Source organism: Anguilla rostrata, chromosome 8 (assembly GCF_018555375.3).
Source record: "Anguilla rostrata isolate EN2019 chromosome 8, ASM1855537v3, whole genome shotgun sequence".
Taxonomy (NCBI): Eukaryota; Metazoa; Chordata; class Actinopteri; order Anguilliformes; family Anguillidae; genus Anguilla; species Anguilla rostrata.
The window spans coordinates 51,023,490-51,051,453 of NC_057940.1; the positions used below are offsets into that span (position 1 = coordinate 51,023,490).

The 27,964-nt window shown below is 49.5% G+C and overlaps 1 protein-coding gene across 1 annotated transcript; it reads left to right on the forward strand.

The window, feature by feature from the left end:
- Nucleotides 1-27,831, forward strand: snx27a (sorting nexin 27a). Its single transcript, XM_064348595.1, has 14 exons — nt 1-472; nt 5,043-5,274; nt 7,665-7,857; nt 11,135-11,199; nt 11,868-11,972; nt 14,414-14,492; nt 15,166-15,329; nt 17,450-17,539; nt 19,139-19,288; nt 19,821-19,949; nt 20,261-20,320; nt 22,687-22,735; nt 23,601-25,495; nt 25,562-27,831. The coding sequence occupies exons 1-13, from the start codon at nt 147-149 to the stop codon at nt 23,663-23,665; spliced, it is 1,707 nt and encodes a 568-aa protein (XP_064204665.1). The 5' UTR covers nt 1-146; the 3' UTR covers nt 23,666-25,495; nt 25,562-27,831.
- The last annotated feature ends 133 nt before the right edge of the window (nt 27,832-27,964 follow it).

The window sequence follows — 27,964 nt, forward strand, 5'->3', positions numbered from 1 at the left end:
CAAGCGACTGGAGTCGGGAAGAAAAAAGGGTTGTCTTGTGATGGTGGGGCGGGTCAACAGTATTGGGTCTACACAGCTAGCCGTCGCCTATTCAATGTATTACTGAAAAGTGAGAGGGATAAAAGTGGAGGGGTTGAAACAAAAATATGGCGAATGTCGAAGGAGATGAAATTCGTCCGGCGTCCCCGTCGCTGGTTGCACCGTCGTCTCGAAACGGATCCGGTATTGGTTCAGCTGCAGTCAGTCCTGAAGGCCAAACGGCGACCACGATTACGTCGGGTCCACGGATGGTACGAATTGTCAAGTCGGATTCGGGCTATGGATTCAACGTTCGGGGACAAGTTAGTGAAGGAGGGCAACTACGGAGCATTAACGGGGAATTGTATGCCCCTCTTCAACACGTCAGTGCTGTTTTACCGGGAGGGGCAGCAGACAGAGCTGGCATCGTCAAGGGAGACCGGATTCTGGAAGTGTGAGTGCGCAAACTTAGTTGTGTTTAAGCAAGCCTAAATTAATGTTTCGTGAAGCAACATGTAACTTGCTTGCTACGTTTCTGACTGACCTATAGTATTAGCTTGTCATGTCGTGATCGTGAGATCATTTAGCTAAGTGAAACATTGAATAGAGTACAAGTTAGCCATCAAGGTTAATTGCTGGTTAAATGAAAACGCTTGACAGCTATAATGCTTAGACTTGTGCTAAATGCTATCATAATTACCTAAGCTGCTCCTAACATCCCTTGGCGTGCCAAACCAAGCTAACCTAGTTCTGCTCGCTAGCCAATTTAAGGTAGCTATTCTAAGCGCTAGCAACTTACCAGCACTACATTGCTAACTGGTTTGCCTAGCATTGTGTTGCTAAAACGAGCACACAGATAAGTTAATGGAAACTGGCTAGTTGTAAGAAACTTACAATCTGCGAACAACAAAAGCTAGCTAATTAATTTGTGTTCCTGTTAACGCCACTGACCTGTTAACGATAGTCAGCATGGCTAACTGTAACTAGCTAGGTAACTTTAGCATCGGTGTGCTAACGCTGTTGGTACACAGTGCGACAGTGTTCATGTTAACGTTTGGTATCATTTGCATATTTTCCAGATAACTATCAAGGTTTTAAAAATAATAAATTGTGCTTTTGCCGTAAGTGGCCTGGCTAGCTTGTGAGCTAAACTGGAAACAAGCCTTTGCTGCAGCGGTGTGCAGCAGTACGGTCAGTTTAGCTAGTTCACTACTGTGACGCTGATGACTGCTTTTCTTACTTGAAAATTGTGCATGACTCGCATGCTAAATACCATGGAAAATCGCGTCACCTAGCTAGATAGCTACTCCTGTGGCCATGTACACAGAAGCCCTGGCATATGCAGTTAATTATAAGTATACCGTTTGCTAGATGAAGAATTGTGGCTAACTGTACTGGTCAGGTCGGCAGATTGTGTTTGGAATTACTTTGCATTCCTGGTTATGCTTACATTCCCTACTACTGGGCTATGACCAATGTTGCTCTAGAGCTTGATTCCTTAATGAAATAAAACGGTGAAAAATTTCAGGATTCACTGGATTTGTGAATTTGGCTAACAAAATAGCTATCTATTTTTGAGGAGGAAAGAACGTCTATACATACGTAAATAGCTAGGTAGCATGCTTTGGGCCCGTGCCTTTAGGTAAGAGTACGCATACCAGTATTGGGATGGAAGTCGTTATCATCAAAGCTATTAGGTCAAGCTCTGAATGCTAATGCGTATTTTGTCTCGTTAAAACGGTGGAGACACGATGATCTTACAGGCGATTTTGAAACGGCAGTAGTTTGGCTGGCATGGTGTACTTTGGTATGGGGAAGTGGCGTAAATCTGTTGTCATGGAATAGGCTCGCTCCAGCGCGAGGGATGTCGCGTTTTGGGCCCGCGTGAGATGAGGAGTGGGATATTCTAATGTGCTGCAGTGGCTCCATACCTAACTAATGTTGGGGTATCTCGTCATTAATTCGTCTGTGTGGAGAAAAAACTACTGCCTAGTCGGTTAATTTTTTAATATCCTGTGAAATCTTCATGACCCAAATGTACGCTCCTCGGGGATAGGAAAACCTGGCCTAGTAATTACAGTATTGGGGTCTTCAATATGGAAGAAATAATACAACACATTTATTGCCAAACCCCAAGACAGACCATTCTGTGGCACAATGCAAATTAGCCACAAATACAACCAAGCATTTTAGCGGAAGTTTTCACTGCAGTCCTTAAACAAAAAATGCACTAGAGATTGTGCATGAACAAAAAAAGGCAAAGTTGAACGCTGACCCATTGCGTGTGCTGGCAAGTAAGTGAGGGGGAGCATTAATAACACATGAAGTTTGGGAATTGGCATAAGGGTTTTGGGCGTGGAGGCTTGCACGGCGCAAAATACAAGTGCGTCAAAAGAAGCGTATCAGCTGGCTCGATCCTTTGTCTGGCGTGCACTCCTGAACTCACACTCCCGGCAACAGGTCGGTGCCTTTTCTCGCGCTCAGTGTCTGGATGAAAAAGAGGGCGGAAGAAAGCACAGAGAAGGTAGCATTACCATACATAATTTATTCACTCAGCTGACCTTTATCCCGATGCCTACTCGCCAAGCCTGCAACTTCACGTCTGGCGCGCGTTTGTAATCCATTTACGGCTGGTGCTGTTTTGGAGGGGGGGAAAGCACTTTCCTCGAGGTTACAACAGCTGTGGTCTGCCTAGGGTTCAACCGCATGACCTTCTGATCCTGAATTCAGTGCTATAACTACACAACCTACTGTCTTAAACATTTTGTAGCGGTAATTGTCAGTATGAACCATCATTTAAGATGTATTTTGTGCACCATTAAATGCTCCAGTGCTCTTAATAACCCAAGAACACAAATAACAGCAAGTTTTATGGTCTTTTTATGATTAATACAAATGTTATTCGCTGTGTTTAGTATTATTAAAAGATCTTGCTCTCTGCTAGCACTGAGAGGCTACTTTGTTGTGTACATGAAGTTTTGGAGTGAAGGACTGTTTGGTCTGTGGGGCCAAGGAGTGAATGGGGGAGACAAGCGTGTCTGTCAGCCTGTACTGTGGAGAAGGAAACAAGTAAAATACTGATAAGTAGACTTGGCTGATCTGAGGTGGAGGGTGGTGTCTATATCTCGGTGGTTATGTGGGTAGTCCTTTAGGCCTTCCAGACACTCTCCGTCCGTCCGTCCGTCTGTCTGTTTGCGGCTGATAATCTGGGGAGGGCCTCGGGGAGACGGGGGAGATTTAACGGACACTCTTTGTGCTTTGGGGAGACTGCGCTCTCCCCTGGAAGGGGGGCTGCCCCCCAAAACTGAGGAGGAGGATACGAGAGAGTGGGATTTTTCCCCCCCCCCGCTTACGCTTCAGTTTTCAGTGCTGGAGAAGCGCGAGACTGTGCACATTCGCCTCATGTGACCAGCGGCTTGCATGTTACACAGTAACCAGCGCACTCCTCTCGCGACCAGAGGAAGTGAAGAAATGCATGCTTTTGCATGTGCCGTTTTGCAAGTGTCCTCGCTTGGGTTCCGTTGCGCTGGGCTGCTGTACATTATGGTTACCGGCAGGGTTGTGTCACTCTTTGTTACTGATTTGGCTGTGCCGAGTTTCATTATTAGGTTGAGCTGTGGTTCATTCTCAGTTAGGCTGAGCTGAGTTTCATTATTAGGGTCGGCTGTGTTTCATTGTCAGTTAGGCTGGGCTAGTGTTTCATTGTTGTTCGGCTGAGCTGTGTTTTGTAATGAGTTAAGATGAGCTGTTTTCTGTTATAGTTAGACTGAGCTGTGTTTTGTTATGAGTTAGGATGAGCTGTGTTTTGTAATAAATTAAGATGAGCTGTTTTCTGTTATAGTTAGGATGAGCAGTGTTTTGTTATGAGCTAATCTGAGCTGTGTTTTGTTATGAGTTAGGATGAGCAGTGTTTTGTTATGAGTTAGGATGAGCTGTGTTTTGTTACTGGGTTGCTTGTGCTCTGTGTTTATCCCTAGTGAGCTTGACTGTGCCTGTCTGTGTGTTGTAGTCACAGCAGTTGTTTGGACTGTGCGTGTCTCCGGCTTCCATAGAAAGAAATGTATTTTCTCAGGGGATTTCTGTGCCACTCGGGTGTGACTGGTCCTTTGTTGTATAGCAAACTGATCCTGGGTCAGTGGGGCAGTGCTGGACCTGGGTGTTCTGTCTCCTGGCTGGCTGCATTGTTGGGTCATGGTATGACCCTGTCAGTGGGCGGCTTGCTGGACACAGCAGGGGTTTCTGTCCCCTGGGCTGTGGCTGCATTTGTTGGTCATGGAACTGATCCTGGGTCAGTGGGGCGGTGCTGGACACAGCAGGGTGGTTCTGCCTTCCTGGGCTGCGGCTGCGCTGTTGGGTCATGGTGAACTGACCCTGGGTCAGTGGGGCGGTGCTGGACACAGCAGGGTGGTTCTGCCTTCCTGGGCTGTGGCTGCATTGTTGGGTCATGGTGAACTGACCCTGGATCAGTGGGGCGGTGATGGTAGCAGCGGGCTGACAGGAATGGGGGTTCTCCACCCTTCGCTGGGCTGACCTGGCTGTGTTCCCTCCCGGTCCTCGTCCATTTCCTCTCTCCCCCCCCTCCCGTCACTAATCCTGGTCCCTGAGCCCCAGAAGGAAACCCTTAACTTGCATCGCTCACATTATCTCCTTCATTCTTTCACTCTCTCTTTCTTTCTCTCAAATTCAAATTCCCTCTCTCTCTCACTCTCTCTCTCTCTCTCTCTCTCTCTCTCTCTCTCTCTCTCTCTCTCTCAGGTTCACTCTTGTTTCGTGTTAGGGAAATGTGTGGAAACGTACAGTGTATTGCTCACAAGCCCTGTCCGGGGTCGTCCTGTCAGTCACAGTGAAGGTGGCGGGGCCAGAACTCGTGGCCGCAGGGCATTGTGGGGAGGCGTGGCACCGCTGACTGTAGCGAAGTGGGTCGCAGCCCAAAAACCCCGAGCGGGAACCGCAGATTGTTCTGAAAAGCCCGGCTGTCTGGCATGTTCATCCTGAAACGGGCCCCGCCCTGTCCCCTCCCACAGGAACGGCGTCAGCGTGGAGGGGGCCACGCACAAGCAGGTGGTGGACCTGATCCGGGCCGGGGAGCGGGAGCTGGTGCTGGCCGTGCTGTCGGTCCCGCCCCTGGAGGCGGACGGGCTGGACCAGGGGGATGAGGGCGGCGGCCAGCCCTGCTACGACTACAGCGACAAGCAGGCCGTGCCCATCTCCGTGCCGACGTACAAGCACGTGGAGCAGAACGGCGAGAAGTTCGTGGTGAGTGGCCTCTCTCTCTGTCTCTCTCAGTTTTTTTTTTTTCAATTTCAAAGTGCTTTATTGGCATGACAAATACAGGCACTTGTGTTGCCAAAGCAGTGGTTACAAGATACAACTAGCCTATATACAATGGATGGTAGACTATGAATTTGTTATTTAAAAAAAAAAAAGGCCAAGCCTATGACAAAAATATCAGTAAGTGATGTTAGGTGTGTGTGTGTGTGTCTGTCTATCTATCTGTGTGTTGTGTGCATGAGTGAATATGTGTCTGCTTTTACGTGTGTATGCTGTGTTGCTCTGTCTCTCTCTCTCTCTGTCTCTCTCGCTCGCTCTGTCTCTCTCTCTCTCTCTCTACCTCCCTACCTTGCTTTCATCCTCTCTCTCTCTCTCCCGCTGTCTTTCTACGGGTTTCCTCGCGCTTCAAACGAACTGGTTCTTACGACGCGTCTTGTCCGACCGCGACGGACAGCGTTTTTCACGGAGCTATTTTCGTGGCAAAATTTGTCGAACGGATTCACGAATCTGTGAACCAGTGCGAGCGGACAAGCTGGAGCAGTTGCAAACGTGTAGGACTTGAGCAAAGATAATCACAGCCTCTCAAATCTGCTTATTCAGCACTCTGGACTTTTCCACCAAATTCTGCAGTGAACCTTGAGCAGAAGGGATCGGCAAACTTGTAAAATGTTATTTGTAACGGAGTCCTAATGCTCTGGTGGGGGAGGGTCATTGCCTCCTCTTCCAACCAATCGGACGAGTGGATTTGTCTGTTCTCGTCTGCCGGCTGTACGATGCCCCCAAAGAAACAAATTCCTAATGGATTAATGAATGAATGAATCTGTCGATCAATCAGTGTGTACAGTTTCATCGTGAAAGAGAGATGGGTGAAGTTTTTGAACTGAGCAGCAGCAATCCTTGTTTGATTGCCGTGTTACCATATATCATTTGAATTAAAACACGGTATGTTTATCTGTATGATGTCGTGAAAATGTTTATTAGCCTTATTATTTTAGAAGTTCCATCTGTAATCAAAAGAGAATCCACACAAAGTCGACAATGATGCATAAAGATAAACAGGCCTGAAAGAAATAAAAACACCCTAAGAAAATAACGTAGTAGTGAGAATAACTGAATAAGAGAGGGGGAAAAAGTGGCCAGATGAGTTCGGAATTCTGAATTTGCTGACCTGAAACCCTGCCCATTGCGCACCTGACCAATCGCTATGGAGCATGGGTGTGGGGTTTGGAATATTGTTTTCGGAAAGTTCCCAAAAACCTCTCCGGCATTCCGAACGCCAGTTCGTTTGGAGCGTGCGGTAGCCACGCCTTTCTCTTCTTGCCGTTTTTCTTTCTTTCGTCCTCTCTCTCTCTCTCTCTCGCTTTCTTTCTTCTCTCTGCCTCTCGCCCTCCCCTAGCTCCCTAGCCTCTCCTGTCCGTGGGAGGCGTGGCAGGGTGGGATCAGCCGGGGGTTTCCTGTCCTGCTTCTCCGAAAATAGGCCTGGGAAAAGTTCGCTCGGGCCGTTCCCGTTCCGACTCTTCCTGACCTTATTAATCATTTACTGTTCCTGTTGTCGCCGGCCCGTTTTGCTCACCCGTAGCAATGCAGAGCAGGCAGAAGGCTGTTTATACAGTACGTGGAAGTAAATCCTGTAGGCTAAGTAAAGAGGGAGGTACTGTGTGTTAGCTTTTATGAAGGCTTGCTCGCAGACTGTCTGAGAATGAGTGAATTGAGCCTTTGCTTAGGAAAAAATCAGGAAAGAAAGAATCAAATCATGAAGGAAGATTACCTGCTAATTGTTGACCCAGACCCGACCCTTGTTTCACATCTGTTGGCTCGCCCCATTCCTGTGATGCCCTCCGTCGGGTCAGGAGCGCGCACGTAAGCGTGCACGTGCCCAGAAGCCGCCGCAGCCAGCTGCTGAGCTGCGCAGCCGCTGGCCCGGAGGACGGCCCTTCCCGCGCATCTGACGCGGGCGGGACTCGGGCGGCCAATCGGCAGAGCCGTTGTTGAGGCTGTGAGGCAGGGAGTGGCCAATCGTACGTCACTGTCCAGGACTCCTGGCCACAGTTGGCACTGGCACTGTCAGGCTTTCCCACAGAGCCCTCACTACATCAAAAGCTTGGACTTGCTGCATAAGAGTTCATTCTTAGTCTGTTTCTCATCGCCCCCCTATTTGCTGTGTCCATAAGTTCATATTAGAATGGCAGTCGAGGGCCTCCCGGGTTTTTGTTTCGGTTGCAGTCTGGTCGTGCTTTCAAAAAGGGAATTGAAATCTCGCACGGGCCCTGCTTCCTGTTCCAACACTTCCTTTTTTGGCGACTGTGACCTGATGGAATGTGGGTAATATATCTGGCTGTGAGTGTGTACCCATGGCGCCCCTTGTCTGTGTGCAGGTGTACAACGTGTACATGGCCGGACGGCAGCTGTGCTCGAAGCGCTACCGGGAGTTCGCCATCCTCAACCAGAACCTGAAGAGGGAGTTCGGCAGCTTCAGCTTCCCCAAAATCCCCGGGAAGTGGCCCTTCTCCCTGTCCGAGCAGCAGCTGGACGCCCGTAGGAGGGGTCTGGAGGAGTACCTGGAGAAAGGTGAGGAAGGAGAGCAGGGCTATTGCTGGGGAGAGGTGAGGAAGAAGAGCAGGGATATGCCTTGGGAGAGGTGAGGAAGAAGAGCATGGCTACACCTGAGGAAGGGTGAGGAGGAGGAGCAGGGCTGTACCTGGGGAAAGGTGAGGAAGAAGAGCAGGGCTACACCTGGGGAAAGGTGAGGGGGAGGAGTAGGGCTGTACCTGAGGAACGGTGAGGAAGAAGAGCAGGGCTATACCTGGAGAAAGGTGAGGAAGAAGAGTAGGGCTATACCTGGGGAACGGTGAGGAAGAAGAGCAGGGCTGTACCTGGGGTGAGGTGAGGAAGAAGAGCAGGGATATGCCTGGGGAGAGGTGAGGAAGAAGAGCAGGGCTATACCTGAGGAAGGGTGAGGAGGAGGAGCAGGGCTATACCTGAGGAAGGGTGAGGAGGAGGAGCAGGGCTGCACCTGAGGAAGGGTGAGGAGGAGGAGCAGGGCTATACCTGAGGAAGGGTGAGGAGGAGGAGCAGGGCTATACCTGAGGAAGGGTGAGGAGGAGGAGCAGGGCTATACCTGAGGAAGGGTGAGGAGGAGGAGCAGGGATATGCCTGGGGAGAGGTGAGGAGGAGGAGCAGGGCTATACCTGAGGAAGGGTGAGGAGGAGGAGCAGGGCTATACCTGAGGAAGGGTGAGGAGGAGGAGCAGGGCTATACCTGAGGAAGGGTGAGGAGGAGGAGCAGGGCTATACCTGAGGAAGGGTGAGGAGGAGGAGCAGGGCTATACCTGGGGAAAGGTGAGGAGGAGGAGCAGGGCTATACCTGAGGAAGGGTGAGGAGGAGGAGCAGGGCTATACCTGGGGAAAGGTGAGGAGGAGGAGCAGGGCTATACCTGAGGAAGGGTGAGGAGGAGGAGCAGGGCTATACCTGAGGAAGGGTGAGGAGGAGGAGCAGGGCTATACCAGAGGAAGGGTGAGGAGGAGGAGCAGGGCTATACCTGAGGAAGGGTGAGGAGGAGGAGCAGGGCTGTACCTGAGGAAGGGTGAGGAGGAGGAGCAGGGCTATACCTGAGGAAGGGTGAGGAGGAGGAGCAGGGCTATACGTGGGGAAAGGTGAGAGAAGAGAAACCACTTGGAATTAAGGACCAATGGGTCCTATCTTTTAGCTCCTTATAAATACTAAGGCATTTGTTTGTGCAGTAATGGGAGGAGGCTTCTCTTCAGTTCGTGGCTTTGTTTAATCACTGAAGAGCTGGGCATGTTTGTACCCTTCACATAGTAATAGACAATTGTGCCAAGAAAGAGAAAACTATTTACATGCTTTATAGATTTCTGGCTGCAGATTGAGTCCAGTAAATTTCACAGTCTGCATCGATGATTTGGCCAGGGTTCTGTCACAGTCTTCAGATGTTAGTCTCAGTGAGCCAACAAGACAGGGCAGTTTAATTCCTGCTCCATGCAACTGTGTTAGGAACCCGTTAGTCACCTAAACACAGACTGCACTGATGCTTGAGTATGCTGGAGAAATCCTGTCAGACCTGGGCCCTGGCATTGACCCTTTGACGAGTAGGTTTTTTTGGAATGTTTTCTTCAACATTCTAAATTTGTTTACTAGAACTCTGTTGCTTTATTGTTACATCAGCATTAGTATGTCCAGGTAAGAACATTTGAATAACATTTTTGTGACCTCACACCTTAAAGGGTTAAACATGAATAAAATGGCCTTTGACATCAAATGCACAAATATGAATTTATATGGGTATGCAATTTATAATAAATCAATGAAAAAGGAGTAGCTTGATAAGTCTGTGGCAGGTCACTTAGGGTACCTCTGGTTGTGACAGGCGTATTTACACACATATTATATATATATATGTGTGTGTGTGTGTGTGCGTATATATATATATATATACATATATAGCCAGTGTAATGGGCCTTTTTGCTTCCTGCAGGACACAGACAAAACAAATATTTTGTCAGTGTCCTGCGGTGCAAAGAGCTCTGGATGAACTTCTCTCACTCCTGGGGAATATATTCAGTATTCAGCCGGTGAGCATCTCCACAGCAAAATTTACTTCCACAGCACATTCTGTATTTTTGCAAGAATGTTGGCAACTTGATGCTTCAAAAATTAAACAGATTGTAGGACCTTCAAATAAATCCTTTATTACTGCAGTTGCCCTCGAGCTTGCTTCCGAAGAGTTGTTTATTCTCCATTCAGTCTCTTTCGTGTATAACCGTACTCCGTTCCTGTTTCAAAGGATGTGTGCTCCTTGAACAGCTGACGTTTCGCTTGGTGCATTTTTATATCTCGTAGGTTTTGTCTGTTGTCAGACGAGGCTCACGGGCAAGCCCCTTTGAACCCACGCTGCAGCTAAACCGCTAACGCAACCTCGCGTTTTTAACGTTTCCGACCGAGGCAGCGCTCGTTCGTTCGTTTCGGCTGGAGTTCGCGGTCCTCCTTACGGACGGCCCAAACTCGTAGCCCCAGTAAAAAGCGCCGGAGAGTTTTCTAGCCGCAGTTCTGAAAATCGCTCACCGACCACGAGCGTCCAGCAGTGGCTGCTTTTACACCGGAACTTAGTTACCGCCATCTGCTGAAAGTTGCGCGAGCGCTTTGGGGTGGGGGTGTCATATTCGGCGCTAATGGGAGCGCTTCTCTCTACGCGCTGCTGGGAGGTAGGCCTCGTCGCCGCGGTCCCTGCTGTGGCAGGAAGGGGAAACCGTACATTGTTGTGTGTCCAGTTACAGCGAGCTCTCTGACGCTCTCTCTCGCTCTCTCTCACTCTGACAATTCAATTCAATTTGCTTTATTGGCATGGCATGTTAACATACATATTGCCAAAGCGTACTGTTTCTGTAACATTACATTACATTACAGGCATTTAGCAGACACTCTTACACTTTAACACTTTACAGAAAACGGCAAAAACAATTATAGTAATAGTAATGATAATAATAATGAAGCAACAAAACAAATGGGAAAAAAAGTATTGTGGATTACTTATAAAATAACACTACTGTATGTAATAGCTATGGTTACAGGTCTCCTGTTGTGTCCAGAAGTTACATAATCGGCTGGAGAATTTGCCTAATGCTCCTCCTCTCCGAGCAGTTTTTGCATTTGTTTTGTTTCGGACAGGTCTGGAAAACTTGGGTATAGGATTGTGAATTTTGGGAACCAATGATCTCGATTTCTGTTTACGTTTTTCACATTTAATGAGGAAGTGCAGCTCTGTCTCAACTTGCGCTCCCTCTGTCTCTCTTCCTCTTCCACTCCCCCCCCCCCCCCATCTTCTCCACAGTGTGCTCAGTACGGGTGATTGGGGAGAGTGACATCATGCAGGAGTTCTTGTCTGAATCGGATGAAGTAAGCACGTCTTTGTTTGTGCAGTGTGCCTATTTGTCATCTTGGTCTGAGTCTGAGTCTCCTTCTCTGCAAGCGGGTTTGACCCCCTTCGCTCTTGTCAGGCTCGTCTGTGTGTGTGTGTGTGTGTGTGTGTGTGTGTGTGTGTGTGTGTGTGTGTGTGTGTGTGTGTGTGCGCGTATGTGTACGTATGTGCGTTTGTGTGTGTGTGTCTGTGTTATTGAGTGTGTTTGTGCATGTACATGGGAATGTGCATTTGCGTGAGCATGTGTGTGTCTGTCTGTCTGTGTTAATGTATGTGTGTGAGTGTATGTGTGAATGTGAGCGTGTGTGTGTGCTATTGAATGTGTGAATGTGTGTGTGTCAGTGGTCAGCGGGTGTGAGTGTGTGTGTGTTATTGAGTGTGTGTGGTGCTGAATGTGTGTGTGTGTTATTGAATGTGTGTGTGTGTTACTGAATGTGTGTGTGTGTGTTTGTGTGTGTGTTATTTAATGTGTGTGTGTGTGTGTTACTGAATGTGTGTGTGTGTGTTATTGAATGTGTGTGTGTTACTGAATTCTGTGTGTGTTACTGAATGTGTGTGTGTGTGTGTGTGTGTGTGTGTGTGTGTGTGTGTGTGCTACTGAATGTGTGTGTGTTAATGTGACTCTGCTCTCTCTTCCCTTTGGCAGAACTTCAATGGCGTGTCGGACGTGGAGCTGCGCGTGGCTTTGCCAGACAAGACCACCGTGTCTGTGAGGCTGCGCAAGAACAGCACCACTGACCAGGTGTACCAGGTACGACCGTCAGTATCACCACACCACTGACCAGGTGTACCAGGTACGACCGTCAGTATCACTGACACCACTGACCAGGTGTACCAGGTACGACCGTCAGTATCACCACACCACTGACCAGGTGTACCAGGTACGACCGTCAGTATCACTGACACCACTGACCAGGTGTACCAGGTACGACCGTCAGTATCACTGACACCACTGACCAGGTGTACCAGGTACGACCGTCAGTATCACTGACACCACTGACCAGGTGTACCAGGTACGACCGTCAGTATCACCACACCACTGACCAGGTGTACCAGGTACGACCGTCAGTATCACTGACACCACTGACCAGGTGTACCAGGTACGACCGTCAGTATCACTGACACCACTGACCAGGTGTACCAGGTACGACCGTCAGTATCACTGACACCACTGACCAGGTGTACCAGGTACGACCGTCAGTATCACTGACACCACTGACCAGGTGTACCAGGTACGACCGTCAGTATCACTGACACCACTGACCAGGTGTACCAGGTACGACCGTCAGTATCACTGAACCCACTGACCAGGTTTACCAGGTACTAACCGTCAGTATCACTGACACCACCGACCAGGTGTACCAGGTACGACCGTCAGTATCACCGACACCACCGACCAGGTGTACCAGGTACGACCGTCAGTATCACCGACACCACCGACCAGGTGTACCAGGTACGACCGTCAGTATCACCGACACCACTGACCAGGTGTACCAGGTACGACCGTCAGTATCACCGACACCACTGACCAGGTGTACCAGGTACGACCGTCAGTATCACCACACCACTGACCAGGTGTACCAGGTACGACCGTCAGTATCACTGATACCACTGACCAGGTGTACCAGGTACGACCGTCAGTATCACTGACACCACTGACCAGGTGTACCAGGTACGACCGTCAGTATCACCACAACACTGACCAGGTGTACCAGGTACGACCGTCAGTATCACTGACACCACTGACCAGGTGTGCCAGGTAGGACCGTCAGTATCACTACACCACTGACCAGGTGTGCAAGGTACGGGCATCGGTATCACAGCCAGCGTCAGTGACTGAGAAACGCGTCTGTAGTTTTCCACAGAACTTCCACGAGGATGTAATGGATTGTATGACATCACTCTTCACGGCAGTATTATTTAAAAACACTCCGTCATGGTACATGTGACCTCGTGCAGTTCCTGCAAACATTTCCAGCAGAAAGTGTGTGCTTGCGTGCGCAGTGAAATGTCCGGTGTCGATTCTAACTCTCACAGAGTACTTACGAGTCCTGTTAGGGGATCTTTAATATGAACTGGTAGGCTGTTCAAGGCAATTCGTATTACATTTGGGATAATATTATGCAACATATGCAACATTTGTGCTCGTGATAGTTCAAGTGATGCCCACGTGGAACCGCAGCCTTACTGCCATGCGTTTCCTCAGAGTTGCTTTTTAAATGCTGACTCGTCGCAAAAAATCGGTACGCCGAAACAAACTCCGCTCCTGCTGACGTAGCGATTAAAAAGGACCACGCTCAACATGCGGTTTCCTTTCCCCTTACCGAAGTCAGACCTTGTTCAGTTGGAACAGTACGGCAGTGTTGTCTCATGGGTGTGAGTGTCTTGGTTTTACCACTTTGGGGTGCACCGATCGATCGGTCGTGGACTGGAACCGGCAGTTTTTTTTTTTTTTGCTTCAGAACATGGTCCTCGGTGACCGGCAGGTTTATTTTTAGATTTTGGCTGATCGGTGTTCCGGTTTTATGATGTAAGGAATGTGGGCGGAGTCCACGTGCAAGCTGCATTGGAATGCTTGCTGATGTATCTTTCCCAAAATGTCTGCCGTCTGGAAACGGTACAAAGTGTGTGAGGTGGACATTAAAGGTCTGTTTTTTTTCAGCCTGGGTCTTATTTTCGTAATATTCTTCGTCAATATAGGATTCTTCTGATAGTTCTGATAGTATTTTATGGACCGTCTGTCGTGTTCACTCCGATGTCTCGTGTGTTTTAAACATTGTTTGGGAAATCTACTGTCATTGCGTCTGTTCTTCTCAGCTCTGAGCAGTCTTTAGCATAATCTGTTCTTTGCTACATCTAGCTGTCTGTCGTTGGCTGTTCTTGTTACGTCAGCTACTGTTGGGGGCTAGATTCTTTGCTTTGTCTTTGCACTCTTCATTGTCTGTCTGAGCAGCTAGCATTGTTAGCTTTGCTACATCTAGCTGCCTGTTCTTGCCCAGCAGGATTCTTTGCAGTACTGTTGGCTGGCAACTTTGGCACATTTATAATTCCTTTTCCTCCAGCCCGGGGCACTTTATCTGGTGGAATGCAGAGGTTACTCCCTGCCCAGTTTGAATTGATTTTTGGTCTCTCTCTCTCTCTCTCTCTGTCCCTCTCTCTATGTTTCTCTTTCTCTCTCTCTCCCATTTCCAGGCAGTAGTAATGAAGGTGGGGATGGACAGCATCACGGCCAGTTACTTCGCCCTCTTTGAGGTCATCAACCACTCCTTCAGTAAGAGCGCCCGCACGCCCCCGCCCCTCCGCCCCGCTCTTCTCACGCAACGCCAAACTCAGGGAGGCTCTCTGGTTGGCCCGCTTGAGCGCTCACCCGCCAGCCTTTTCGGCCGCTCTCGTTGACGTCCGGCCGAAGGCCCCGTCGTCCCGGCGATCACGGAGCGCTCCGGCTCGTCCGTTAGCGCAGAGCTCGACTAGCGCGAGCTTGTCGAAGAGTCGCTGTGACATCACGTTACGTTTATTTAGCTGACGCTTTTATCCAAAGCGACGTACAAAAGTGCATATCGTGGTCATTGGACAACTACAAAACACAGGTTCAATAAGGTACGATATTCATTTCGTACAGCTATTTATAGCCAAGAACACAGTTCAGTGTTCAGTGAACATTAATCTGGCGTAACTTATGCCAAGCCAAACTAGGGAGAAGAACAAGCTACGATATTAGGAAAAATACAAGTTACAGGAAGTGCTGGAATGGGGGTACATGTAACATGAGTGTCACAAACGGGGGGGATTTAAAGTGAAATGATGCACAGAGCAGTAGCAGTTAGTCCAGGTGTGGTCTGAAGAGATGCGTAGACGTAGCGTAGCGAAAGTTCCGGTTCCGCTCAGGGATGTGAGGTGTGTGACTGACGGGGGGGGCTCCCCCGCTCTGCCCCCGCCTGTCTCAGTGCGCAAGCTGGCCCCCAACGAGTTCCCGCACAAGCTGTACGTGCAGAACTACACCTCGGCCGGCCCGGGCACCTGCCTCACACTGCGCAAGTGGCTCTTCACCATCGAGGAGGAGGTCCTGCTCAGCGACAACGAGCTGGCCATACACTACTGCTTCCACCAGGTGTGTGCTAGAACCTTCTCTCTCTCTACCTCCCATACCAACACCACCACCCATCACCTACTGCTTCCACCAGGTGTGTGCTAGAGCCCCCCTCCCTTTACCTCCCATACCAACACCACCACCCATCACCTACTGCTTCCACCAGGTGTGTGCTAGAACCTTCTCTCTCTCTACCTCCCCCCATCACCTACTGCTTCCACCAGGTGTGTGCTAGAACCTTCTCTCTCTCTACCTCCCATACCAACACCCCCGGCCATACACTACTGCTTCCACCAGGTGTGTGCTAGAACCTTCTCTCTCTCTACCTACCCTACCAACACCACCCCCCCATCACCTACTGCTTCCACCAGGTGTGTGCTAGAACCTTCTCTCTCTCTACCTCCCATACCAACACCACCACCCCATCACCTACTGCTTCCACCAGGTGTGTGCTAGAACCTTCTCTCTCTCTACCTACCCTACCAACACCACCCGCCCATCACCTACTGCTTCCACCAGGTGTGTGCTAGAACCTTCTCTCTCTCTACCTCCCATACCAACACCACCCCCCCATCACCTACTGCTTCCACCAGGTGTGTGCTAGAACCTTCTCTCTCTCTACCTCCCATACCAACACCACTGCCCATCACCTACTGCTTCCACCAGGTGTGCCCCTCTGTCTCTCTCTCTCTCTCACTCTATATCTCCCTCGCTCTCTCTCAGTCACACTCTCTCTCTCCCTCTCACTCTATATCTCCCTTGCTCTCTCACTCACTCTCTCTGTCTCGCTCACTCAATCTCTCTCTCACTCACTCTCCTTCCCTCTCTCAATCTCTCTGTCTCTCTCTCTCTCTCTCACTCACTCACTCTCCCTCTTTCAAATTCAAATTCAAAGTGCTTTATTGGCATGACAAAATTTGCATTTGTATTGCCAAAGCATGGCAAGGAACATGTGAAACAAAGAATTAGAACAGGATAATAAGATTGTATATATAGTATACATAATGTATATACATACAGCATATATATACGTACATACATATATACGCACATATACACATACACATATACGTGCACATACATACATACAAACATACACATATATATACAGATACATACATATGCATGAAGTTATAATTACATATTAATTGTTATAACACTAACATGCTAATAACATAATAATAATAACAGCCAACGTGTTGATTCTAAGCATGTGTGAGTGTGTGTGTGTGTGTGTGTGTGTGTCTGTGATGATGTTTGTTTTGTCACTCACTGTCTCTCATTATATGGCATTCAGACACACATTTTGCTGTAATAAGTGCTGTTGGTCCCTCCCCCAAGACTATTAGCAGTTTGTTGCCCTCTTCAAGATTGAGGAAGTTGGGGATATGTTTTTAAAATTTCTTAAAATATTTCCCCCTAATATTGTCATATTTTTGGCATTTTAGGAGGAAGTCTCTCTCTCACTCTCTCTCTTGCTCACACTCTCTACATCACTCCATCTCTTCCCCTGTCCTCTCTTGAGGCTCTACTCGATCCCTTTGTTTCTCTCTCCCTTTTTTGCCTCTTCATTCATCCTGCTTTCCATCCCTCTATTTCAACTAATTTACATCCCTCTGTGTCAAGAAGTCATATCTCTCACTGATTCTCTGACTTTTTTCCCTCTTTCACTTCTGTAACTTTTTCTCTCCCCCTCCCTCATTCCCTCTCTTCTCCCTTTCCCCGTGCCCCTCCTCCCTTTCTCTTTCTCTTTCTGCATCTCTCCGTTTGTTAATAATATCTCAGCCCGTGGGATGTGCTGAATCAGGCTGGTAGCAGTGAGCATGTGTGCTGAAGGCACACTGCTGCAGAGACTGTGACGAAATATGACGTTCTCCCCTCTCTCCCTCTCCTCTCTTCTCTCTCTCTCTTCTCTCTCTCTCCCCTCTCCTCTCTCTCCCTTTCCCCCTCTCTCTCTCTCTCCCTCTCCCCCCCTTCCTCCCCCCTCTCTCTCTCTCTCTTACACTCTCACTCTGTCTCTCTCCTCTCTCCCCCCTCTCTCTCTCTCTCCTCCGCTCTCCCTCTCTGTCTCTCCCCCCCCCCCATCTCTCTCTCCTCCACTCACCCTCTCTGTCTCGTTCCTCTTCTCCTCTCTTGCCCAGGCCCAGGATGACGTGAAGAGGGGATCTATCAAAGCGGACGACAAGTCTTACCAGCTGCAGAAGCTGGCCGAGCAGAGCAAGACGATCATGGTCTGTTGCTCTCTTTCTCTTTCTCTCTCTCTCTCTCTCTCTCTCACTCACCCTCTTCAGTGTCAACTGACTGAATCGTCTCTGCTCTCCTTCTCTCTCCCTGTCTCTCCGTTCAATTCAATTTAATTCAAAATGCTTTATTGGCAGGAAATACTTCGGTGTACGTGTTTGCCAAAGCTTTACAAAACACAGTACAATGTACATAAAGTACAGTGTAATTTCATCAGTTATGAAAAAAGAACACCTAACATGCAAATACATGAACTTAAGAACACCATTAATAAACAACAAATGACAGTTCATTATACTTTATTAACATTAAGGGTCACAGCTGTTCCTCAGGCTGTGGCAGGTGGCTACATATTGTGCAGCCAAATTTTCCTCTCCCAGGAGAATTAGATTTTTATTTGCTTCGGGTAGGATTGGGAAGTTTGGGTTTTTTTTGTGAGTTAAATTTTTTTTTGCATTTCTCACGTTTAATGAGGAAGCGCAGCTCTGTCTCTACCTGCTCTTTGTTGTAGTGGGAGCACAGCCTCTCCTCCCTGGGCAGCCAGGTCTGCCTGTGTTGACCTGTCTCTGTCTCCAGGCTGTGCTCCCTGAGTCACTGTGCTTCGACTGTGTTTTCCTCAGCTTCTGGTTTTTCACTCTGGTCAGATCTGTAAGTCTGCAACAGTGTGTTCTCAGTTTAGGGCCGAACAGCATGCCAGTTTGTTTAGATTTTTTGTTTCCCAATAGCTAATGTAATTTTGTTCTTGTTGTGCTATGGTTTGGCTGATTCTGATGGTGGATGCCCCGGCGGGTAATACTGGTTGAGACCTTTAGAGTGGCTGGTACCTGAGCATCGTGTACCTATGGCTGCTTACGAAGATGGGGGTTAGTGACTAGGGATGAACTGAGCCTCAGGACCAGCTGGCTGAGGGGGCTCTTCTCTGGGCTCAGCTCCTGTCATTTCTGGGCGTCGTAATTGTATGAGTGGGGGGTCGCTGTTTTTTTTTTAGGTGCATCCAGTATTTAACGGCTCTGTTTTTGGATGCTTATGAGCAGCGCTGGATATCGGCCTAATTCTGCCCTGCTTGCGTTGTTCGGTGTTTTCCTCTGCACACGGAGGAGGTTTTTACAGAACTCTGCATGCAGGGTTTCAGTTGGGCGTTTATCCCAATGAGCAAAATCTTGCTTTGTAAGCAGACCCCACTCTTCACTGCCATATAGTGTAACTGGTTTTCTCTCTCTCCCTGTCTGTGTAGTGTTCCCTCCCTATAGGTTTTTTATTTGTTTCTTTTTGTTGCTTTACATTTTTAGTTTTATCTGGTCACACCCGTCACTCTGTCTGTCCTCTGTCGAACGCTGTAATTCCTCACACGTGAAAGTGTGTTCGGCCATTCACCCGGTGCATGCTGGGATAGGCTCCTGCCCATCCCCTCCTTGACCCTGACCAGGTATAAGTGGTTTAGAAACAAATGAATGGATGGATGGAGTTTGTGGTCATTTTCTAGGGTCTTGTGTGTTTTTCCTGCCCTATGTCTGGCCCTGTCTGTCTGTCTGTCTGTCAGTCCGTTGTCAGTGTGTGTCGCTAACGGTAACCGTTTCCCCCCCCGGCAGTACCTGAGCATGCTGCGCTCGTGCGAGGGCTACAACGAGATCATCTTCCCGCACTGCTCGTGCGACTCGCGCCGCAAGGGCCACGTGGTCGCCGCCATCAGCATCCGCCACTTCAAACTGCACGCCTGCACCGAGGAAGGCACCATGGAGGTGGGGGGCGGGGCCTGCGGAGGGGGAGGGGCGTGGGATGGGGTGGGAGGGGTGAAAGGGGGAGGGGAGGGGCATAGGAAGAGGACGGGAGGGGTGAAGGGGAGGGGGAGTCCATAGGAAGAGGACGGGAGGGGTGAAGGGGAAGGGGGAGGGCCATATGAAGGGGCTGGGAGGGAAAGAGGGGGAGGGGCATATGATGGGGTGGGAGGGGTAAAGGGGAATGGGCATATGAAGGGGCTGGAAGGGATAAAGGGGGAGGGCATATGAAGGGTGGAAGGGTAAAGGGGAGGGCATATAGAGGGTGGGAGGGGTAGAGGGGAAGGGGCATAGGAAGAGGGTGGGAGGGGTAAAAGGGAAGGGGGAGGGGTGAAGGGAAGAGGAATGACGAGTGCGATGACAGGAGTAAAGGGAGGAGCTTAAGTTAGAGGGTCAGAATGGTGGCTAGCAGGATGGTAGTATGGAGGTGTGCGTGTAGGAGCGTAAGTATGAGCATGTGCGCTTTTGACGGACCGCCCCCTCGCTCTCCCTGCAGAACCAGGTGATCGTGTTCGAGTGGGGCGAGATGCAGCGCTGGGACACGGACGAGGAGGGCATGGCCTTCTGCTTCGAGTACGCACGGGGCGAGAAGAAGCCGCGCTGGGTCAAGATCTTCACTCCATACGTGAGCCCCGAGCGTCGAGTCCGCCTCCGGGACTGAGTCTGGAACAATAGCACATCTGCCTCTGGATTCCCTAATAACACATTTAACTTTGTGTGTGTGTGTGTGTGTGTCTGTGTGTCTGTGTGCGTGCGTGTGTGCGTGCGTGTGTGCGTGCGTGTGTGTGTGCGTGTGTGCGTGCGTGTGTGCGTGCGTGCGTGTTTGTGTTTGTGTTTGTGTTTGTGTGTGCGTGTGTGCATGTGCGTGCGTGTGTGTGTGTGCGTGTGTGTGTGTTTGTGCGTGTGTGTGTGTGTGTGTTTGTGGCCTCTCCCCAGTTCAATTACATGCAGGAGTGTTTCGAGAGGGTCTTCTGCGAGCTCAAGTGGAGGAAAGAGGTAAAGTGCTCCCGCTCTTCTCCGCAGTAGTTATAACCTACACAATCTTTCTGTCTCGTGCAGTTACAGCAGTTTATAACCTACACAAGCCTTTTTATTGGATTTAGTATATGCAGTTTATGACCTTCATGAGCCTTCTTATCTGATGCAGTTATAGCTGTTTATAACCTACACAAGTCTTATCTGATAGTTATAGCAGGTTATAACCTACACAAGTCTTATCTGATAGTTAGAGCAGGTTATAACCTACACAAGTCTTATCTGATAGTTATAGCAGTGTATAACCTACACAGGTCTTATCTGATACAGCTATGGTAGTTCATAGCCTACACAAGCCTTTTTATTGGATTTAGTATATGCAGTTTATGACCTTCATGAGCCTTCTTATCTGATGCAGTTATAGCTGTTTATAACCTACACAAGTCTTTTTTATCTGATATAGTAGTTTATAACCTGCATGAGCCTTCTTATCTGATAGTTATAGCAGGTTATAACCTACACAGGTCTTATCTGATAGTTATAGCAGTTTATAACCTACACAAGTCTTATCTGACAGTTATAGCAGTGTATAACCTACACGGGTCTTATCTGATACAGCTATGGTAGTTCATAGCCTACACAAGTCTTCTTATCTGATGTAGTTATGGTAGTTTATAACCTATACAAGCCTTCTTATCTGATATAGTTAGTAGTTTATAACCTATACAAGCCTTCTTATCTGATATAGTTATGGTAGTTTATAGCCTACACAAGCCTTCTTATCTGATACAGTTTTGGTAGTTTATAGCCTACACAAGCCTTCTTATCTGATACAGATTTGGTAGTTTATAGCCTACACAAGCCTTCTTATCTGATGTAGTTATGGTAGTTTATAACCTATACAAGCCTTCTTATCTGATATAGTTAGTAGTTTATAACCTATACAAGCCTTCTTATCTGATATAGTTATGATAGTTTATAGCCTACACAAGCCTTCTTATCTGATACAGTTATAGTAGTACATAACATACACAGGCCTTCTCATCTGATGCTTATATCAGTTAATAACCTACAGGTGCAGATACAGCAGCGTATATCATGCACAGGCCTTCTTATCCTGTACAGAGACGCTGTGTGTAAATCAGTGTCCATCTCAAGAGGCTTCCTTCTCTTCTTAAACAAACTGAATCAAAAACCTGTCTGCGCTTGTCTTGCTTAATAGTGCACGCGCTATTGGGAAACACACGGAAGTTGTTGCGAATGTGCGTGTGTGTGTGTCAGGCATATTGCAGTGCAGGAAGTGAGCCTTTGTCCTTCCCCTTTGGGATGAACAACACCGTACATCTCCTGAGGTTTTAGTTTAGAACATAAGAAATATGCAGTGAGGAGAGCAGACCATTCAGCCAGTCTAGGCTGGTCCTTTACCTGCAGTCTGGGGAATAATCAGCATGAAGCCTGGTGTGAAAAGGGTCTGTGGCTCTCTGCTACATGAAGCCTGGTGTTGAGCAGCCTGAGGGTCTGTGGTTTTCTGCTACATGAAGCCTGGTGTTGAGCACCCTGAGGGTCTGTGGCTCTCTGCTACATGAAGCCTGGTGTTGAGCAGCCTGAGGGTCTGTGATTCTCTGCTTCATGAAGCCTGGTGTTCAGCAACCTGAGGGTCTGTGGCTCTCTGCTACATGAAGCCTGGTGTTGAGCACCCTGAGGGTCTGTGATTCTCTGCTACATGAAGCCTGGTGTTGAGCACCCTGAGGGTCTGTGGTTTTCTGGTACATTAAGCCTGGTGTTGAGCACCCTGAGGGTCTGTGGTTTTCTGCTACATGAAGCCTGGTGTTCAGCAACCTGAGGGTCTGTGGCTCTCTGCTTCATGAAGCCTGGTGTTGAGCAGCCTGGGGGTCTGTGATTCTCTGCTACATGAAGCCTGGTGTTCCAGTGACAGCGTACTTCCTGCTGTCCTTGCCAAATGTACCTTTAGCTCATTTCCACATGTTGCCCCTTGTCACACTGACTGCATTTAACCTGCGGAATGTTTTGCGGGCGACTTCCTCAGTCCTTCCGCTAGATAAACAGTGTGTGCCGTGTGGGGAGTGCTGGGCTGACCTTTGCTTGGCTCCTCGTAGTAGTCGAACCCGTCAGGACGTCCTGGTTGTTCCGCTACCCGTGATGTTTACAGGAGGCCGGCCAATCAGAGCTAGGCAAGCTTGCTAGCAAGCTGAGCCGGACAAGGCAAGGCGTTGACCGTTATGGTTGCGGTGCAGCTGTGGTCAGGGTCAAAGGTTATGGGTGGGGGGATTTGGGTGGAATTCAGAACTCTTGGAGGGATACATCTATATCTTTGAAGTGGACTCCACCTGCTTTTCAGTCATGGCCTCTGTGTTCCTCTTCATCAGGTGGAAGAGGAGGCTACAGACAAGGACAACAAGAACTGCGGTAAAGATGGTGAGCAGCTTTCATACCCTCCGTGACTGCAGCGCACCTCAGGGCAAAGTCTCACACTTTTTGTTCGTTTGTTGTTAGTGTGTGTGTGCGCTTTCGCCTGTGTGTCTGTGTATGTGTGCACGTTCACCTGTGTGTGTGTGTGTGCCTGCGTGTGTGTGTGCATTTGTGTATGTGTGTCTGCCTGTGTGTGTGTGTGTGCCTGTGTGTGTGTGTGTGTGTGTGTGTGTGTGTTGGGCATGTGTGTGCCTGTGTGTCTGTGTGAGACTGTGTGTGTGTGTGTGTGTGTGCCTGTGTGTGTGACTCTGTGTGAGAGGCCGTGCTGAACCCTAGTGCTCGCAGTCTGCTTATAAAGCTTTATAGATCTCTCCCCTGTGGGCAGGCATCAGTGAGGTTAATCATTGCTCCGGATGAGGCTCGGGGCTTTTCTCACTGTTTTAAATGCGAGTGTGAATATTAAAGGCACGGCTCGTGATCCTCCTCATCGATTAACTTTCACAGCGGTTTAACTGCCCGAATCGCACGGAGGGCGCGAGCCAACGAGAGAGAGGCTCCATGTCCCACCAAAAAAACACCCAGTTAGCAGCCTGCCTCATTGCACTTGTGTCACATCCATTCTGCCCTATACTTAACGGCATACTATGCAGGATTTTTAACTCAAACACATAAAGTAACCATACTGAGGCACATCTGTGATGCACTTCCTGTCTCTGTCGTTTCCGGCAGTAACCACACCTACCATAGAGGGTTCCAGTGAGAACTAATAAGGGTTCCACTGTGAAGACAAGCTAGAGAAGGCTTTCTGAACCCTTTGTCTGTAGTGTTGGGCAATCGCAATGCCGAGTTCTGAACGCGGTCTCTTTTTCAGAGTACCTTCCGTCCGTCGAGCCGCAGAAGGGATGGCGACACGTGGGGAGCGAGATCGCCACCTAGGCGCGGAACGCCGACCCGACGCAACGTAAACGCAAACGCAACGTAAACGCAACGCAGCCGCAACGCAACAGTCACCATCCACAAACCGCCAGCCCCCGGAGGAGAACGCAGAAGCGGGAGAGAGAGAGAGAGAGAGAGAGAGAAAGAGAGAAAGAAAATAAACGATCCGGGATCGCGAAACCCCAAGAAACCCCTCGCTTGCGTGCGGAGGAACCGGAAACCGCGAGGGACGTACGCATCATCACAAGTTTTTTTTTTTTTAAAACAAATTAATATTCATTAGAACCATAATGTCACTTCGCTTCGAGGGGCTGGACTCAACGTTGTGATGTTTTTTTTTTTTTTTTTTTTGTGTGCATTGTGATTGGTCGAGGAAACGAAGCATCCCACGATACCGTTTGGTCAGTAAATAGAATTTAGACGGTGGTTTAGAGGAGACGGACATCTGCAGTGTGATTGGTCGAGGGGGAAACCCGGCCTCTGACGCGATTGGTCCAGACCGTTGTGAATATGTACCTCTTAAACTTTGGGACCTGTATGGCGTAGGGAAGTAGCGAAGGTAAAGGAGAAGGGAGAGAGAAGAAGAAGCGGAAGAAAGAAATAAGAGAAGAAATCCCGTATTCCCAACGAAAAAGGACAGTATGGAGGGGTGACAATTCAGAAATGAAGGCAGGGAGGGGGGGATGGAGGGAGGGAGGGAGGGAGGCTGGAAACTACTTCTGAAATTATAAAGGAAAGAAGTAGAACTAATATTTGTTGAATAAAAACTAACAGCGTTAAAAAAAATAAAAAAAAACTAGTGCTGGTCGAAGCTGGTGAGCCATTTCCACTACTCTGTTTGCAATGGATGCGCTTTCGCTGAACTAACACGCAGGGAAAATGTAGTTCCTCACCGACCAACATTTTTACTTTTGGTAAAACACATTCCCTCTAAGTATTTATGGAGGCAATTTAGCTAAATTATGTTGCTGTAAAAAAAAAAAACAAAAAGAGATAAGTGACAGTGTAAATTATGCTGGGTAGGGTGGCCTGTGGGAAGAAAAAAAAAAAACAGGTGAACGGGCCGTTGAGAGGGAGAAGGAGAAGTGTTTTTTGCCGTTTAACATAATATCAGAGAAGAAGAGTTACGGAAGGGATAACATGAGAGGCGCTCCTGGAGCTGTAGTACCTACGGTAGCCACCAGGGGGCGAGCTGCGCTTGGTCAATGCGTTGAGCTTTGAAAGGGAAGTCTTTCCCGCCTGAATCCCTGAGGTTCCTCCTCCTGGTGTGTGTGTCTCGCGAACAGTGTTCTGTGTTCAGTGTGTCTGCCTACACGGGAGGTTTGTGTGTGTGTGTGTGTGTGTGTGTGAGCGCTTTCTGATTCAGCATTCGGTGTCAGGACTCTCGTGTGTCGTTTGTATTTTTAGTGATTAATTACAGAAGGAAGCTGCAGCCAGCTTGTGTAGAGCTCCGTTGGGGTTCCCCCGGACAGACTTGTCGGGGCAGTGGACGGGAATCGATCGTTTCGGGGGGGTGTCCTGTCCCTGGCGGCAATCCAACGGGCGGACAGCCGAGGAGAAGGGAGGGAAGGAGGGAGGGAAGACGTATGGAGGAGGAGTGGCTGCCAATACTGAGAGACAGACAGAGAGATAGAGAGAGGGATTGAGGGCTTGTTCCGATCGCTTGTTTTCACTCTTCGCGTCCTTTCCTCGTTGCTTAGCGCCACCTGACGGAGGACGCAGGGAAAGGAAACGAGGACGGAGGAATCGAGGAAACGCGTGTCAGGCACACGGAACATCTTTATTCAGCCGAGCGCCAGTCTGAAGCCACGTCTGTTGCAGACGCGGCAGGTGGGGAGAGGTGGATCCACAGGTGGGGAGAGGTGGATCCACAGGTGGGGAGAGGTGGATCCACAGGTGGGGAGAGGTGGATCCACAGGTGGATCGTTTGTACGCCACGCGTTCAGGGGAGACCTCTGCACAGGACGCGCTTGTGCATCCTCGCCGAAGCATCCTTGGGGGACTCCTCCAAGGAACATCTTTAAAGATGGCGGCCCTCGATCGATTTCAGGGTCACGCGAGGACCGAGGAGATGAGGACGGATAAAAGGAGTGATTGGAATGAGACAGAGAGAGAGGGTGAGCGAATCAGAGAGAGAGAGAGAGAGAGAGTGGGTCAGAGAGAGAGAGAGAGGGTGAGAGGGTCAGAGAGAGAGAGAGGGTGAGCATGAGCGAGAGAGTGAGAGGGTGAGCAAGTCAGAGAGAGAGAGACAGATGGTCTGATCTGTTTCATGGAGATATCCCCATCGGTAGGCCCAAATCCACGCCGTTTCTACGCCCCCCCTGGTGCTTTTAACAGCCCCCGCCCTCATGGTCCCGCTGTGGGGCTGGTGAATGTGGCTAACGGGCCCCCCCCCCTCCAGGCCCTCGGGCCCCCAGGACCAGGAGGCTTCCGCAGGGCTGCTTTAGACGTTAGCGTTAGCGCCTGGTCCTGCGGCCGCGGGAAGCGAAGCTGCATTGAACCGTTCCGCTGCTCGTACGGTCCAGGGCTGCCAGTCTGGGCCCCGGGGAGCAGCTGTGGAGTCCAGCAGATCTCACTGCCTCCTGAGGTAACCTGGCAACAGAAACAACAAAAAGAAGTTGACACCCCCCCCCCCCCCCAAAACTCCAGCAGTGATCTCATCAAGATGATCCCTTGATTAGTATTCATTTTGTAACACTCATTTGTGTCCCGAGGTAGATTGGCGGCCTGTCCAGGGTGTATCCCTGCCTCTCGCCCAACGCACCCTGCCCAGGGTAAGCGGGTATAGGTAACGGTTGGATGAATACTCATTTGCATACACGGCCCCGCCCTCTCCCTGTGTGTGGGCGTCGTCTTTGTGCATCCTCTCTGTCTCGGACTTCGTTCGTTGTTCCCAGTAAATGCATATAACACATGGACCCTGGGTCAGACTTTCTGTACCAACGTACACCCACACACACACCCACATACAGACGCACACACACACACACCCACCCACACACACACACGCACACACACACATACAGACACACACACACACACCCACATACAGACACACACACGCACACCCACCCATCCCCACACACACACACATACGCACACGCACACGCACACCCACCCATCCCCACACACACACACATACGCACACACACACGCACACCCACCCATCCCCACCCACATACACACACACGCACACACACACACACACACTCTCCGGACTCCCAGCGTGGGACGCGGCGGCTCGGCGGACGGTCGTCATGGCGACGGGAGGAAACAGAGCCGCGCGCTTCCTCCGCCTCTGCGCGCGTCCCTCGGAAACGGCGGGGGCGCGTCGGGACACGTCTCGGCCGAGCCAGGGCTCGGGCTCGCCCCCCCCCCCCCCGCCCCCCCCCCCCCCCCCCGAGCCAAACGCTGTGATGGCCATCAGCCGGCCAAGCCAGGGCTGCAGATTTTCTAACAGTGGTGCGGCCCCCCCCCCCTTCCCGAAACGCTGTGATACGGACTCCGCGGAGTCCGGGCGTCCTCTCGAACCCTGCGGAGTGTCCGGCCGGCCGAGCGACCTTCGCTCTCGATCACGTTCGCGGGGGAGCGGTTCGGTCGTAAACGCAGTCTTACGAACGTCGTGCGCTCGGGGTGAATGATTTCTGAATACGCGACTCACTAAAGAGGGCTTTCCTCTTACTAGTCAGTGCTTGGAGTGTGTGTGTGTGTGTGTGTGTGTACAGTATCTGTGTTCAGCTGTAGAGACTTTTAAGGCTGAGAATTATTATGTTACATGGAGTGAATCCATTCTTTTTCTCTCGAAACGAAATGGTTTGTTTTAATTTATGCCGGCGAAATTGTAAAGGCGACATAAAACTTAATCGTGTAGAGTTTCCCTTTTTTTTGTTGTTGTTTTTTTCTTGGCGAGGGGGGGCGAGGGGGGTTCCTGATGAACGTAAACAGCGCGGCGAGATCTAACAGAAACACGAGGCACGTTCCATTCTCTCATTCGAGTCACGCCCAACTAACAAGCCTGTTTTTTTTTGAACGAGAAGAGAAATCTCGCAGGGATTCTGCAAAAAGCTAACTCACCGCTAGAAGAAAAAAAAATGTTTGATAATGTCACTTAGTGTAATAAATTGTAACATATTATTTTAAATAAATTGATTTATTGATGAAAATGACTGTTCGGTGTTTGCGTAGTGTGTCCGCATGTTTGACGGTCTTCCCGAACGTCTTGTCTCTCTCTCTTTTTTTTCATCTTTCCATTTCTCTACCTCCCTCTCTTCTTTTTTTTTCTGCTCCTAGCTCTGCTTG